The sequence below is a fragment of the Hordeum vulgare genome, chromosome 1H, assembly GCF_904849725.1.
Source record: "Hordeum vulgare subsp. vulgare chromosome 1H, MorexV3_pseudomolecules_assembly, whole genome shotgun sequence".
Lineage (NCBI taxonomy): Eukaryota > Viridiplantae > Streptophyta > Magnoliopsida > Poales > Poaceae > Hordeum > Hordeum vulgare.
This window is the reverse complement of record NC_058518.1, coordinates 59,312,532-59,329,529: the sequence shown is the minus strand read 5'-3', so window position 1 is coordinate 59,329,529 and position 16,998 is coordinate 59,312,532. Positions and strand designations below refer to the sequence as shown.

At 44.1% G+C, this 16,998-nt stretch overlaps 1 protein-coding gene across 1 annotated transcript; it reads left to right on the top strand.

Annotated features, from left to right (window-relative positions):
- The first annotated feature begins 13,750 nt into the window (after positions 1-13,750).
- On the top strand, positions 13,751-14,595 carry LOC123407042. Its single transcript, XM_045100079.1, has one exon. It carries the CDS (start codon positions 13,889-13,891, stop codon positions 14,207-14,209), a length of 321 nt encoding a protein of 106 aa, XP_044956014.1. The 5' UTR covers positions 13,751-13,888; the 3' UTR covers positions 14,210-14,595.
- The last annotated feature ends 2,403 nt before the right edge of the window (positions 14,596-16,998 follow it).

Here is a 16,998-nt window from a genome sequence, read left to right as displayed (position 1 = left end):
AAAAATAGGACATATTGAGTTTGCTCGAAATTCATCGAAACGGAAATAAATCGACATTTCAACAAAACATAAGCAACTCGATCGGAGGGCATGTCACACTCGCACAAATCTCTCCATATATATCTCCCAAACACACATATTCTGATTCACACACATATTCCCATTCTTTAAGTGAACAATTTTTTACTCACATATATATCTCCCGAGAGAGACCGATCGAGAGAGATGATGAGAGAGATCGATGGAAAGAGCATGCGTGGATGGCTAAATAGCTAGCTAGATCTAGTTGTTGGGGAGGAAAGGTGAATCTAGCTATCTAACTATGGTGGAGGGGGGAATTAATATAATGGGGAGAGGAAGAGAGGTAGGACAAAGAGAGATGTGAGAGACCACATTTATGAAGGAGAGTTATGGTGGAGGGGGACATTAATGAGGAGAGAAGAGAGGTAGGAGGAAGAGAGAAGAAGAGCAACAATGGTGTGGAGAGTGTGGAGAGGGAAAGGAGGGGGAGAGAGGTCAAAGTGGGGGAGAGGAGGGGGAGGGGGTAAAAAGGTGGCACCAGCCATAACTAGTAGTAGCGCTGCATACCAGAGAGTGCTGCTACTATGCTATTAGTAGTAGCGCTGCATACCAGCGAGCGCTACTACTAAGTGGGACCAACTAGCAGCAGCGGTGCCGCAAAACAAAGCGCTACCGCTAAACACTTAGCAGTAGCGCTAGGTTTTGGATAACGGTGCTAATACAACTACCGTCGGTGGCATCGTCTGGTCCCACATAGTAGTAACGCGTTTTTAATAAGCAGCGCTACTGCTAAGGTGTTAGTAGTAGCGCTTGACTGGATCGACGCTACTGCTAATTAGCAGCAGCGTTTTCGTTTTTCCAGCACTACTACTGAGGTCCTGCCTATAAGGTTTTTCCTAGTAGTGGTACTTTAGAGTGTGAAATTCATCTATTTTGCTTTGTATGTAGACCATATTGAAATCTCTAAAAAGACTTATATTTAGGAACGGAGGGAGTACATATTTGTTTTGACAAGGATTGCATATAATTTAGCTCACATGGAGTTTCTTCATCATCTATAATGTAGAGTCAAATTATGGATTTTAATGTTTACATGCTTTTCAATGCTTATTATTTATATAGATTAGAGTGGGAAAAGTAGCATATGAAGGTCTAGCAATGGGACATGGTGGGTTCGTACCAACGAGTGCTATAGTTGAATTTGTTCTTAGGGAGAAGGTTAAGAAACGGGGACGAGGGACATTTTAGTTAATCAAGTATCTTTGTATTACTTTGAAGTGTTTTTTTGTTGTAGCCAAAAAATAACGTGAGAAAAACATTGTATTGCATGATTCATCAGTGTAAATCCGAAATACTCCCGTGAAGTTTCATTGGTTTGTATCATGCTGGCCCAGCTGCCCCAAGAAAGAAAGTTGTGGCTACCTAGGTCCTGATTTAACCATAATCTTGTGAAGCTAGAATATTAAAATGTTTGCTTGGATTCTACCGCCTAAACTATTGTTTCTATATAACTGATTATGGATCTAATATGTTCTGTTGTATGGGTATGGAATTTTAGCACTGAAACTAAAACCAAATTTGTTTAAATTTTAGGGGTAATCCATCTGTTTTGTTCCTCCCATGTTGAAAATTAATATGTTTTCGTTATTTGCTTCTCTTTCCTCATGTTGCCACTACTCACACCTAGGAAAATCATAGTTTCATCATCAACTATTTCCCAATTTACATTCATCCGAATAACTTGTATTTTGCTTACCGAAGTGTAGGAGTATGATTATAGTTGCAAGCAACAGAGTCCAACATCCGGCGTAGTTCCAATTAATGATTGTGATACTACATCTGTTTTAAGTCTGCAATTGTAATCTTTTTTCTCAATGTTGCCGTGTGTTATTTTTTTTTTGAGCATGCAAACAAACACAGACACAGAGACACAGACACACAAAGATACAAGTAATCCAGAATTATCACAACCTGATACTTATTGAAAGGTGTAAGGCCTGAACTTGTACTTTGTTGTTTCACTTCACTTTACACAATGGTCTAGGCGATGTATGGGGCACAAAGTAATTTTCTTGCTTTTTTTAAAGCTGAATTGCCGCAATTTTCCGGCACACTATTAGGTGTTTGTTTCTAATTAACAACAAAATTAAGGGGGTGAAGAATAGCCATTGGATTGGAATGAATGGAAGATTTGAACAACTACAGTGCCTATACAATAAGATCTGAACTGCAGAGGAGTTCAACCATGTGTTATTTCATGTCTCCCTTCTGCTCCTGCAAGGGGCCGTCACCATCAGGGAGGGACACAACCATTGAGCACCCTTGCTCTCTGGTCCACCACCCTTTTCGCCTCCCAGTCGACCCATCTTCTCCATACCCTGTTGCTCGATGTGCTTAGACTCATGATGTACCAAAGCACAGTCAATATAGATATCAAAGGTGGACATGGGGTCCTTTCTACTTTTTTCTTTCCTTAATTGTTAACCATCTCCAATTTTATGTTAGCTCTACTTATTCCACTTTCACAGTTAGAGGTATCACACTGCTTTCTATGTATAAATAATACATCAATTTATATCTATCACCCTAAAGAAAATGTACATTGCTCATACAAATAATCTTTATTTTATTTACAACATGTAATGAAATCTACTCTACGGATAACATTATTGAAGTATAGTGCGCATTCAGGGGTGTGTGCCGCCCATGGGGGGCAAGGCGTGCTGTAGTCCAGCGAGCCACAAGAACAACTTGACGCTTGTAGGGGGGCAGTTTTTCTAAGTTTGTTGTAAGTTTTTGGTGCACTCGTAATGGTGTAGATGCCGCTATCTATCTGTCCAACAACAATGGATGATGTTGGGTTGTAGCCCAAGCAAGACACCGCGGAGGCGTTGCCACATGTCGTTGTACTCGGCCATTGTTGCTTCTCCAACTGCTACTCGATCATTGTTGCTTGTCCAAGGGCGCCACGAATTTCTTGGATCCAAGCTTGTTGTTGGATGGCATCGCACGCAAGCCGGTGATTCCTTCTATGGCACCGTACAAAAGAAGCCAAGGTGGGTGCAAGCTCCGTGACTGAAGCTCCATCAAGCCAAGGGTCCGTCCACAATTTGCAGCTCTTGCTGTAGCTCAAGGTCCATGAAATGGATGCATAGAAGATTTTTCTGACCATGGCCTCGCACGGTAGGCGCACGTGGCTCCATGGGGGTTGCAGGAACAATGCATACGACAACAATAGGTAGGGGTCGGTGCGAGGATGGATGTCAATGGTTTCTTGAGGTCGCGGTGAGGAAAGCATTGGCAACCCATCTTTATCAATGGAGGTGGAAGAGCACGAAGTCGAGATCGTATGGTAGTATTGTTTGTCTTGGCTGGCTCCCCATTATAGTGATGTATTTTTTTGCGTGCAAGCGGAGAAGTTTGACTTAAGATTTTTTTTGCGATATACGAAATTTGATTGGACAGCTGGTTGATTATAAAAGGATGAGGGGATTTTCTGCAGAAGTGCACGACAAACTAAGGGCATCTCCAATGCTCTAGCGTTTGTGTAGACGCTAAAGTTTTTTTTTCAATAACTTATCCTAGCTACATGTTTTGATTCCACGCTAACGAATATTCCAGTTTTTAGTGATAATCGCCCGTAACGGCTGAGATATTGATTCGTAAATGGGTGTGTTGTATATGCCCTATGTAGTTATATATATCATGTTCTACAATATTGTTGATTTATGTAGATTAACACATTCACTAAAAAACTCTAACACTTAATTTTTGTGTTTCTAATTAGACCATCATAGATTCATTCAAGATGAGGTATGGTAAATGGGAGAGATTAATTATAAATTTTCAAAAGTCGTGGCAACGCACGGGCGTTCTACTAGTTATTTTCAGTAGAGAACTAAATCCCTTGTGAGATACACCATTGTCTGCCTTCCATTGCAGCAATTCCAGTGTGGTATCGAGCTTTGTGTTGTCATCTTCGCAATTTCGGTACAACCCATTTTTGTGATCCTCTAACATATGATCGAACTTGGACTTCTCCCTTACACTTTCGCATTCTCTATGTGCATCAACAATGACCCGACGAAGATCATCATCGGGGACATCGTCTGGTTCCTCGATCTTCAGCTTCCCCCATTGCAGCATCACCGTATTCAGGAGGCGGGTAGTTGTCATCATCCTCTTCTTCTACGTTGTCTTCCATCATAACGCCTCTTTCTCCCTACTTGGTCCAAACATTATAGTGTGGCATAAAACCCTTCTGAAGCAGGTGGAAGTGAAGGGTTTTATAGTCGGAGAAAGCCTTCGTATTACCATAGACAATACATGGACAATGCATAAAACCATTCTCCTTGTTTTCCTCAGCCGCTTCGAGAAAATTATGCTGGCCCTTAATATACCCGGAGGTGCGTCGGTCACCGTACATCCATTGCCGGTTCATCTGCGTGCGTTATATAATAAAGTGTATTAAAAACAATTACAACATATCATGAATAGAGAAGAGACCAAATTAATAGAAATTCATCATCTCATTTAAGCCAAAGTACAATAGTGATCAAAATAAATACATAACGTTCATACATAGTTCTCATTATTGAACAACATATAGCTCTCTAGAGCATCTAATTAGAACATATATTGAAACTATAAAATTTAAATGCAACAACAAATGCGACCATAACCGCAACTAAGGTACCAATTGATCGAACGACATAATGATACCAAGCCTCAGTATGAATGGCATATTTTCTAATCTTTCTAATCTTCAAGCGCATTGCATCCATCTTGATCTTGTGATCGTCGACGACATCGGCAACATCCAACTCCAATATCATCTTCTCCTCTTCAACTCTTTATAATTTTTCTTTCAAGTAATTGTTTTCTTTTTCAACCAAATTTAACTTCTCGGCAAGAATTTCTATGTCAGTTGGAATTTCCGGTTCACATACCTTCTAGATTTAAAAAATCTATGTCACGTTGGTCGGCATAATTGTCATAAACACTAAATAAAACAAATAGTTATAAAAGATAATATATACCACATCTGAATCATAGACAGGACGAGGGCCGACGAAGGTGGATACCAAAACGATCACACTATATAATAACAAATAATAATAAAAATAAGAAAATTACATAAGTATCTATGTAAATCATACAAGTAAGATTTTTTTCTTTTAGAAAGAAGATAAGAAGAAGAGACTAACCACGATGATGCCGGCGCCGAGATGGGCGTGGGCGATCGACGGTGGTGAGGACGAGGATGGGACAGGACGGACCGCCAAAACTACACAAAACTTGAGGAAAATGGAGCTTGGACAAGGAGATTCGAGAGGAGAAAGCTTAAGTGTGGCTCGGACATTTCATCGAACACCTCATGTGCATAGAAGGTTAGCTAGAGCACCACAAAGCTCTCCCACGTCCGGCCAAAAAAACAGAGCAGTGCACTGCTCTGCTCGCGGGCAGGGGGTATATATAGGCCAACAATTGGTCCTGGTTTGTGGCTGGAACCGAGACTAAAGTTCAATGCTTGGTCCCGGTTCCAGCCACAAACCAGGACTAATGGTTGTGGGCAAGGAGCGAGGCACATTGATCCTGGTTCATGTTTGGAACCGGGACCAATGGCCCACGAGGTCCGGCCGACGCCCTGGCCTCACGAACCGGGGCCGATGCCCCATGGGTCTCGGTTCGTGAGTGAACCAGGACTAATGTGATTTCATCAAATGGACCAAAGCCCTCTTTTCTACTAGTGATTGCTTGCATTCAAATGTTCTGATTTGATGGTGCAGTAAACCATTGCATGTACGAGCTAAAAGAAAAATCATCAATGCATGTAAAAGATTTTGGTCATTTATTTGTCACCGCATGCATGTGTTGTAGTTAATATATTGATAAACACAATTTCCTAAGAAAAACGAGTGCATTAATATAGTACTTATGCACAATACAAAAAACTATTCCCCGCTCACCATTCATCTTGGTTGATTAGATTTTTGAATTGAGCCATATAAATCGGGAGGAAGAAAGTAGTACAATACAATAATATTATATGCATGATACTAATTTATGATAGGGCTAATTATCCTTTTGCCCTCACTAGTGTCCATGTGCTCAGTTTTGCCCTCAGTTGCGAATCGTGTTTAATTTTGCCCCTAGACTGTGCGCAACTACTATGACGAGGCCAAACGGGCAGTTTTGAGTCCATTCCATCTATTGACGTTAGTGGTAGTGGTTCCAAAGCTTACACGTGGAACCGCATGAACATGGGTCCGGAGCTTACCCGTGGGACCGCACAACAACGACCCCCAAATCAATCATAGTGTTCTAACCGGGCCACTCGACGGCACTCTGTCCCGTCGCCGCCCGGCCGTCCCGCGCCGCGGCCACCAGCTGTGCTGTCGTGGCCGTCCTGCTCCATGCTACCTGCGCCACCCACCACCTTCCCGCGATGCCACAAATGGGACGCTCGCCACCTGCTCGACCCGCGGCGTGGCATCATGGAAAACAATTTCCTATTAAAGTTGTTGTGTTTCTATTCCTTATGCCCACACACATCTGGGACTCGGTGTTGTGGATCAGGATCGAGCCTCCAGAAAATGTATCAAACTATACTAATTAACCAAATTTAACTCAAACACTTGTCACCTGGGTTTCGCTATAAGGTTTCTCAAGAATATCTTGCCCAACACGGTGCTTCAAGATAAAGCTACAGATAAGCATATGTGACCATTGACGTGAAGCTCCACGACATTTCTGGGGATAATGCATAGCACCACCTATGTTCCTTGCTTATTGACCAGCTAGCACCACCTATTGACCGACTAGCACCACCTATGTTCCTCTTATGCTGACTTTTTTAATAATATTTACTCTTAAAACTTCTGTTTGAACAAAGAATGACGCTAGACGATCATATGTGTATTGTGGTGACCCTTGAAAAGCGCACAACTCATAAGTTGGCCCAGGTATCAATTATTCACAGTGAACAACTTAGATCGAAACAGTAGGCCATGAATTTGTAGAAGTTTGATATAAACCAGGCCAATCAACACAAAGAGATATCTTTCTATTGCGCGTTTGACCTGTCAGATATACTTTGCTCTTATCTCTTCTATATACATACACTTGACTGTTATCACCAGAAGGCAAACAAATAAAAATGCTCGGTTGGTTCTATCCCGATTGTTCGCCACTCTAAAAGCAAAAAACAAATAAACCTCACATTATATCCAGCAAAAGCAGAGTGGAATCCAAGCTGCACCATCGCCAAGTTAAGCAGCATTCAAGACATACCATGCTGACAGGGTGTGCCTGCCAGCTTTCGAGTGCGTGGTTGGAATTAACAAACAAAAAAACATTTTCACACAACACGGACCAAGAGAAACCGGATTTTTTTATTAAGTAAGCAAACAAAGTATTAAGTTCTCAAATACAAAACAAACTATGATAAAAACCGCACACATGCGGACGAGAGAACTGCTACATCCGGTGAAGAGAAACAAATAGACCACAATGCTATTTGAATTCTGGTTAAACCTAACTTTGGCGAAGATTTAAAGAAGTCTAAAACATCAAAATGAAAAACTAACCATCGATCCTTCTTAGTCTCTCCAAAATGAAGTTGTGGTGAGGTTTTTGAAAATTTCATGTTCCAAACCCCAAACCACTTCTCTTCACTTCATACGTCAATTTTTTTCATTTGAATGTATGTACACCTTGTTTATCAACTTAAATTGCTAATATATGACATAAGAAGACTATGTGCGCTTCTTTTTTCATTTTTCTGATTTTTTTTGAATTTTTTATGCCCATTTGAATTCTGGTCAAACCTAACTTTGACCAACATTTAAACAAGTCTAAAACATGATAGTGAAAATCTAACCCTGGATCCTTCTTAGTCACTCCAAAATGAAGATGTGGTGAGGTTTTTGAAAATTTCATGGTCCAAACCCCAAACCACTTCTCTTCACTTCATACATCATTTTTTTCATTTGAATATATGTAGACCTTGTTTATCAACTTAAATTGCTAGTATAGGTCATAAGAAGACTATGTGCGCTGGTTTTTCATTTTTCTGATCTTTTTAAACTTTTATGTCCATTTGAATTCTGGTCAAACCTAACTTTGACCAACATTTAAACAAGTTTAAAACATGAAAACGAAAAACTAAGCATGGATGCTTCTTAGTCACTCCAAAATGAAGTTGTGGTGATGTTTTTGAAATTTTCATGTTCATTTCCCCAAAACACTTCTCTTCACTTTATACAAGAGAGTTTGAGATACTTGAGATATCACATGAGACACATGAACTTTTCGTTTAAATGTATGTAGATCTTGTTTATCAACTTAAATCGTTAGTATATGACATAAGAATACTATGTGCGCTCGTTTTTCATTTTTATGATTTTTATTTAATTTATTATGCTCATTTGGAATCTGGTCAAATCTATCTTTGACTGTTCCCTCCCAAACCCTACCACTGAACAAGGACCGTCCATCTAACCCTAGCGCCGAACAAAGACCGTCGATCTGCGGGGTGGAGGAGGGCGATCCGCGAGATACAATCTGATTGGTTGTGTGATTTTTTTCTCAACGCACATAATGGGCGCACTGGATGGACCGTTGGGCCGTCACGCTGTCCAGGCGTGTGAGCGTTCTTAATGCCCGTCTCAGCCTTTCGAAGCTTGCATGCATGGGAAGTACGGCGACGTGGCATGCATGCGGTGGAGGCGGACCTGGGCATGCATGGGCGGGAGGCGGACGTGGGCATGGATGTGCGGGAGGGGATTCTTACTCCATCGCCTTCTTCTTCGACTACCACGCCCGCTGACCAGCCGGCCGCCTCGCCTGCCGCACGTTGGCACCGCCGCCTCCTTCCTCAGCTGCCGCGCGCTGGCACCGCCGCCTCCTTCCTCGGTTGCCGTGCGTGACCGGTCGCGGTTCGGCTGCCTTGGCTGCCGCCTGCAGTAATGTCGTGGTTCAGCCGCCAAACGCATTGGCTGCCACACGCAGTAACGCGTGGTTCGGCAGCTTGACGCCTCACCTGCCGTGTGCATTAACGACACGGTTCGACCACCCAACGCCTCGCCTGCCCCCGCGGGGCTATAAAAGCCGATGTCGGCCCCGTCCTGGCCAGCACCAACCCCTCCCCCTCTCTTCCTTCTCGCCATGATTCTCGCTGCCGCGACCGGCTTGTCAAGTGACTCCTACATCGACAGTGTGGCACCAGGCGGCGTCTGGCCGTCGCCCAAACCGTAGATTTGGCCCGGTTCAGGTTGTGCGTGTCGCCGTCGGCAAAGCTACCGCGACCATGGCGAATCTCCGCCGACGGCCACCCAACCCTCAGACCACCGGCGTCGATGGAGGAACTTCGTAGGCACCTCAACGGCCGGTTCGACAGAAAAGGCCGCCGCCGCATGTGGACAGGCAAAAACTTCGACGACGTCGTTGGGGCGTTCATGGGCGTCGCCCCTGGTGTCCCCGCTGGGAACATCCCATGGGAGGCCGACCCTTCCCGTCGCCGTGCAGCCGCGCCCGCCGCCGCCGCCTCTCCTGCCTCGCCGGAGGTCCTGCTCCCGCCGGAGCAGGCGGCGCTGCACGAGGACGGCGACCCCGCCGACACGCGTGGGTTGCTGGCGGCGCTCGCGCAGTCGGTAGAGGAGGCCGCGCAGGCGGCTTCGGAGGAGGCCTTGGACGAAGCGCAGGCCGTGGCGGCGGTGCAGCGGGTCGTGGCGCTGGAGGCAGAAGCGGAGGAGGACGACTGGCTTTTGAGCAGCAGCGACGGCGACGGTGACGGCGGCGACGGGATGACGACGGGGGCAGCGACGCGGCGGTTATCGACCTCACGGAAGAGGATTAGATTAGGTTTTTTTATAACATTCCGTTCGAATCGATGTAAAATATCCTAAAAGTGAATGGAATTTAAATTGTTCGTTTATAATTTGCTTTATACATTACACCCAGGGCTCTTTGCTGGGTCCTAGAAGCCACAAGAGCAACGGTCTGATCGCGTAGCGCGTGTGTGCTCCCTGATCCATCTGTAAGGGCTGAGTCAAAACGTTGACCTGACGAAGATGATAGTGTTCACGAAATGAGTCGGTGAGGACAAACTAGAGACAAAACTAAACACGATTCACAAGTGAGAGCAAAACTAAATACAGAGACATCACTCTGGACAAAAGGATAATTAGCCCTTTATGATACCACCCATTACGAACAATCCTAAACCCTAATAAGTACCACTTTGTTAACGTCTCTTTCCTGTAATTTTTCTTATATATGCACACCTTTTTTCTCTTGGTCTTGCAGCACGAACATGCAAGTAATTAACACCCACCCGTTTTCCACAATCGACAATTTAAAACTTTTCCCTCTAATGCCGTGCATCACTAGACGGTGTCAGACGTACACATGTATTAACTGATAACCGTTAGTGGCCGGTCGTCATTGTCCCAATTTCCAAACCTTGTGTTGCGCGCGCACATGATACTTGATTCTACTCCACGGTTGGCGATTACCGATAAATTAATAATCAATCATCGGGCTTAATCACATAAATTTATTAGATCAAAGGTCAGTTAACAACCGGCTACATAAACACTAAAAAAAACCCGGCTACATACACCTAAAGAACGGTTATATAAAGTTGTTACACGACCTATGGCCAATGTAACAGTCTCTCATACAATAGTTATCTATGCTTGGCACTATCGTAAGTTAATATCATGCATAAGACACTAGCTTATGGTAGTAACTTCACAATGCAAAGCTGCATAGACGATTTTATTTATCATTTTGTAGAATCATACTCGCACTTCATTTATTTGATACAATATCATGATATGATACACGTATACCTTTTCTTTCTTAATTTATTGGTAAATCATGTCATTCATACGTCTAATTGGCATTGCATGAGGATGCATGATACTATCATATGGCATTGCATGAGGATGCATGATACCATCATATGGCATTGCATGAGGATGCATGATACTATCATATGATACCTCATTATGAAAGTTCTTATGTCATTAACGTGTGGCAATCTTATTTAAAGGATCATGGGTTATAGCTGGCCATAAATCTCACATTGACACAACATCAAAACATTAGTCCCTCCGTCTCGGTGTATAGGTCATCTTAGGTTATGCACCGTGATCAAGACGGAGAGGAAAACAAGAAAATTAATGTGATTTTGCTAATTAATACAATTGCATGCAATGAACTGACCACTGCATGTCGTGCTAGTTAGTCTCAAATCATTAAAAACATACACACCCCACGTCTTTTATTGGTTGATTCCTTTATTCATGTCAAAAAATAAAAAAAAAGATGAAAGTTAATGCACCGTGCCTAAGTGTTTTGGAATTATTTCGTTTTCGTAAAATGACTTATACACTGAAACGGAGGGAGTACTCGAGATACAAAACCAAAAAAATTGTTATCAATACAGATAATGTGCCAAGTCTAATGCTCATTTGTAGTATACACTAGCCAGTGTCAAATTTGTACAAACAAATCCGGACCTATGTTCCAAATTTTGATTTAAAATTTTAGGACAACATAGATTGATGTTGTGTCAATGGATAAATTCTTTTCAAAATTGTACTTCCGCACGCAACTCGTTCTCCTTGCGCCAAATGAAGAAAAGAACTCATTCTTCTGATGTGTTGGATCGGCTGTGACGTTGGATCAACTGTTGTGCTCCGTGAAATAAATGCATGCAAGATATTTCACACCGTCAGACTTTGTACATGCATGCATTTGACCAAATTGGTTTTTCAGCGTGGCTAACTAGTTGACTTTTCTTTGTCTATCAAGAAGGCAAAGCCCTGGCCGACACCCACTGCTCTATCATCAAGATAATAACGAAACCAACACTAGTTGACCTTTCTCTTCTTTCCAGTTCTTAGCGGGTGTTTGTTTCCCTGGACTTTTTGGTGTGGGGACTAAAAAAAGTTTCAAAAAGTCCCATGTAAAACAAACAGGAGGGACTTTTAGGGCCTAAAAGGAGGTATTTGGGACTATTTGGAGAAGTCCCTATGAAAGGGTCTTTTTGAACTTTTTTCACACTTTTTCCAATAATGCCCCTACTTTTAGCATGTCATTTAATAACTACTAAATAAGGTAATGTGGTCTTTTTGCATGTCATTTAATGACCTCTAGTCTTTATTTAGTCTCTGAAAACAAACGGGTAGAGAATAGAGACTTTTAAGTTTGGGACTAAAAAAGTTTCGAGACTTTTGAAACAAACAGGGCCTTATTGAGGGGACTACTTTCCAGTTTGAAAGTTTCCGTTTAATTAATTGTGTGAAGGTGTGTACGTATTTCATCACCGGATCGAGCTGACAACGCGACCGCCCTACGTCACGTGCAATATACATTCACTAGTAACACTAGACGTCGTTCCCCTAAAAAAAGTAACACTAGTAGATGTCAATGCTCAAAGCCAATACTTAAGCAACAATACTTAACCGGCCATCGCGTGGCTGTTTGGTTTTACTTTAAGCTACCATCTTTCTTAATTTTTTTTTTCTTAGCTCCCTTAAATGTTAAATACGCAGACAAATTTATTTTTTTGTGAAATCGGTGCAGGTATATACACCGTTTCTTTGGAACTCTGCACCACGTATTTCTTTTTTTGTAAAGCTCCACGTAGTGCATATACTATTACAGAGTAAACACTCCATATCTTCCGTAGTCAAACTCTAGATCTTTTTTTCCTCTGTTAGCGTGCAAGATCAGGCACCCTTTTAGTTAACATTAGGCGCTGTCATTGCTAAGTACGAGTAGTTGATTGATACCGGACACTGAAAAACCGTCAGTGGCCGGTCGTCACGGAGGCCGGTATTCAAACCCCTCGCGGTGCGCGCGCGCCGAAAACTTTAATATACACCCGCCGGCCGCGTGAAGTGTACTTGCAGCTAGTAGCTAGGAGCGCATACCGTTCACGCATCCAGATCCGGCACCGGCAGGCAAACACGCGCCGGTTTTATTGCCAGCGTTGACGGACGACGCCAAGGAAAGGAACATGGAACCAAACCTCCACGATGAACAGTAGCCATGGCCGTTGCATCACCGCGAACTCGATCGCACAGTGACATGCATGCATGCCCGGCCACGATGAATGTCGATCACGAGGTGCGGGCCGGGCTGCATGCTGGGGGCGGCAGCGTAGCGCCGAATCCGACCCGACCTGCCACATGGTGACCACGAGCCCGCCCGCCCGCCCCTCCTCGCGTACGTACGCCGTCGTACGAACGCGATGGCCGGACCCCAACGGTTGGGGGCGGCGCGCATGCCGCTGTACGCTGCCCGTCGTCGTCGTCCACTCATCGGCCACGATCCCCATCCACGGATCCATGTGCGCTTGCTTCTCATCATTCGCGGACGGAGCCACCCCACCACGGAGCACGTGCCCGCCTATGATTCTGTTCTCACTCACTCACCCACCTTCCCTCATCACCAACGGGAAACGATAAACAATCCTCTTGTGGCGCGTACCCTGCCCTGCGCGGTGACCTACCGGGGCTTGCGCGCCGTCCGATCGACGATCTGACGGCTGCGGATGAGAGACGTCCAGCGGAAGTCCCTACCGCCCCTTGGGCGCTCTCGCCCGCAACGTGCACCCCTACCCATCCTGTCTTCCGGATCTTGTCTCCCCCACCTTCCCCTCCCCTCCTTTCCCTCCTCTCCCCATCCCCATGGATATATATCGGCCCCCAGGCCCGGGCAGAGCAGCCGGTTCTCGCTCTACAGCACAGTTGCATACACACGCGCACACACAGAAGCTTCCATTGCTTTGATACGTCGTAGATACCACTACCAGCTAGCTAGCTAGATATACTAGAGAGTCATATAGAGTATGGGTTCTTGGAAGCGCACCATCACGTCGCCGTTCAGGAAGGCCTGCACCATCCTCAGCCCGCAGAACGGCGGCAGCAGGAGCGACGACCAGCACGGCGGCAGCGTCAACGACGGCAAGAAGACGCCGCGCACGCGCCACCACCTCAAGCGGTCCGGAGCGGCGGGGGCGGCGGCCATGGCGCAAGGCGAGGTGGTGGAGAGCCCGTCGACGACGGCGCAGCTCTACGGCGACGTGATGGCGTGCGCCTACGAGGACGTGCAGGTCATGTGGTCCATGCTCGACAACAAAGCCAAGGTCGTCGACACCGCCGCCTCGTGACCTCGCGCTGCGTCCACCATCACAGACGATCGATCGATGGGTCGAGGAGTTCCATCATCGATCCAGTACATACTACTGCTACACCCACTGCATTCAGAGTCTCCGGTGCTCAATCTGAAGACCGTCGACGACGAGTCCTGAGACTCTTCTCCGTTTTGTTTTTGTTGAGCCCGAAATGAATCCCCGGCACTGGCATGGTACCTAATTAATTAAGCTGTAAGGTGCTAGCTAGCTTGGAGTGATTTGATGGATTGCCGCCACAGCGTTAGGATGGATCTTTGATCATTGAGGGCATGTTATCCTTTTCTCTTCCTTTTTGGTGTCACAGATGGATGTATTCGGGCATGCAGCATCCGATCCGCCAATCAATGAGGAGAGTTTTTGAACATCTGGGACCCACTTCTGTGCCTGTATTGCACATGGTTTGTCTCCCTCCTTGTTTGCCGACATGTCTTACTTTGGCAAAGGGTCACGAATCTTGATAGTATTGTCAATTGATGCATGGAGAAGAAGAATCAATCCATTTACTCTTATATTTCCAACAAGTTAAGTTGCTACGGTAGAGGGTACCCAAGGTTAATTACATTGGGAAAAGAGTAGTAGTTTGTTCATGTTTGAAGAACATAAACGAACTCATACCAGTCCTAGTAGGTCGAGAAGCTTGGAGAATATGCTGCCAGAGTTGCTCTTAGTAGATAGGACTATATTTGAGGACCTTAATAATTTGACCTTATGTGTTTATTCTATATATATGCATTTAAACTCCATTTAAACTCCAATGTCGCATCAACTTGAATCAAAGCTTTCATGTTTCGACACCAATACAACAACATTTCAAATCAATAAAGTCAAATTTAAACAAATAAATAGGGTCCGAATGCAACAAATAATCCAAAATTTTCAGGAATACACGAATTTGAACAAATAAAGTGCTCATCTAGCTTCCCATGATGCTCGATGAGATACTTCTGAAAACTGCTCATGTGATGCCTGCTTGTCTTCAATCTTTCGATATGCCTCGCGAAAAGCTTCAATCTGGTTCAGGTAACTACGTGGTTTCAAAGTATTGCCAACAAAGCCGTAGTCATAGTTCATTTGGGAACCCCAGGCCTGCGAATGCACAAAGGTTTAGTTGTAGGCTTTTCAAAGTAAGATTATCGATCCCATGGGAAGCAGAGTAATTAGACTTTGTCCCTTATACGACCCAAACTCCTACGGGAGGCGAGGCAGAAGTGGGGGAATTTTCCGCAATATGCGAAAGCCCGACGAAGCAATGCCGTTCGGAAGTGGAAGGCCTACGGGCCATCAACTTCTTTCTCGGATAAGAAACAATGACAACATCCAAGGAATAAGCATCGACTCACTCTATGCCAGCATTCGCGTAAGAGACACAGGATGCAAGCATTATCCAGAATAATTGGGCGTAAAGCGTCTCTGGATTTTTCAAGTCCGCCATCAAATACCAAGGCTCAACGTTGGATAGGCGGTGAAAACTACCAAGCTGGGGTACGGTAGGGGCAAAGGGAATTTCTGGTGGAGCGATGAAATGCATTGAGATCAGAAAGAACATCAATGGGGAAAGCACTATGATAGGTTGACACTGACCCTGAGAGACGAAAGATGGGAAGACTTACAAAATGTACCTGCAAATTAATTTTAAACTCAAAGAAAAATGAGGGCGGAAGTATATAATGATTTTGAGTAGAGTGTGGACCAAAAGTAAAATACTACGTTCTACTCGTGGTAGACTTTGTATCACGCACACCACTATTGTAGTTTCCCCATGTCGGTTCTCACAAGATAATGAAGGGTTTTCCCGTCAACATGGCATTGCCAATATTTCTCCGTTATTCCCTATAAACTGCAAAGTCGCGGAACCGAGCCTTTTACTGCCACCTCTAATTACCTCTACATCTTAACCTTTACGACAAGAGTGATATGCTTCACGACCTTGCGGTGGAAAATCTGAGTGGGGCCCCTTCACAACATTCACAAAGGCTATTAAACAAAACGTTCAACTGAGAATCTCACATCCTTATTAAAATTTCAGCTAATATACATAACGGGGTTCATCCATATCCCCGAGAACAAGGGGTTCTACATGCATATGGAAACAACAAACATCATATGAATAACAACGTGAAGATGAATAATGGAACAAACGACTAATACACGTATTGATCCACGGAAGGTTCAATATTACAACGAGATGGAGATGGGTGATGGTGAACATGGTTGATGAAGATGATTGATGTTGACGTCCCCTTGTAGACGATGAGGATGATGCCGGTCCCCTTCTTTCCAATTCCTCCTCCAGATGCCTTCTAGAGGCTAGAGTTATATGTTCGGAATGAGTTTTTAGAGTCTTTCTAGGTCTGATCTCAGATACATTTGCATGAGGTGAAGTAGTCGATGGTAGGCGACGACAGCTGGTAGGACCAGTGGTACACATGCATACTAAATATCGTCAAATGCTCTAGCTACCTTGCAGCCCAAGCTTCTTCCAGTTTACTTCATTCTTTTATGGTAATTATTTATCATGTGGATTGATGTGATTCCTTGCTGTTTTTATTTATACCATTCATATTACACTTGTATCACCATCCATAAATATATTTTTATAATCTGAATAAATAAAAACAGCAAGGTAGCAATTCATAAAACATATACCAATAATTATATTAGCACATATGGATGCTTGAAAATAAGGCCTCAGGTTCGTACTTTCACTAGTGCAATCTTTCAACAATGCTAATATAATTGGATCACACAAAAATCCCTCAACGTGC

What these genes read in the sequence shown, in the direction of transcription:
- LOC123407042 (XM_045100079.1), top strand. Translation starts at nt 13,889, where the DNA reads ATGGGTTCTTGGAAGCGCACCATCACGTCGCCGTTCAGGAAGGCCTGC.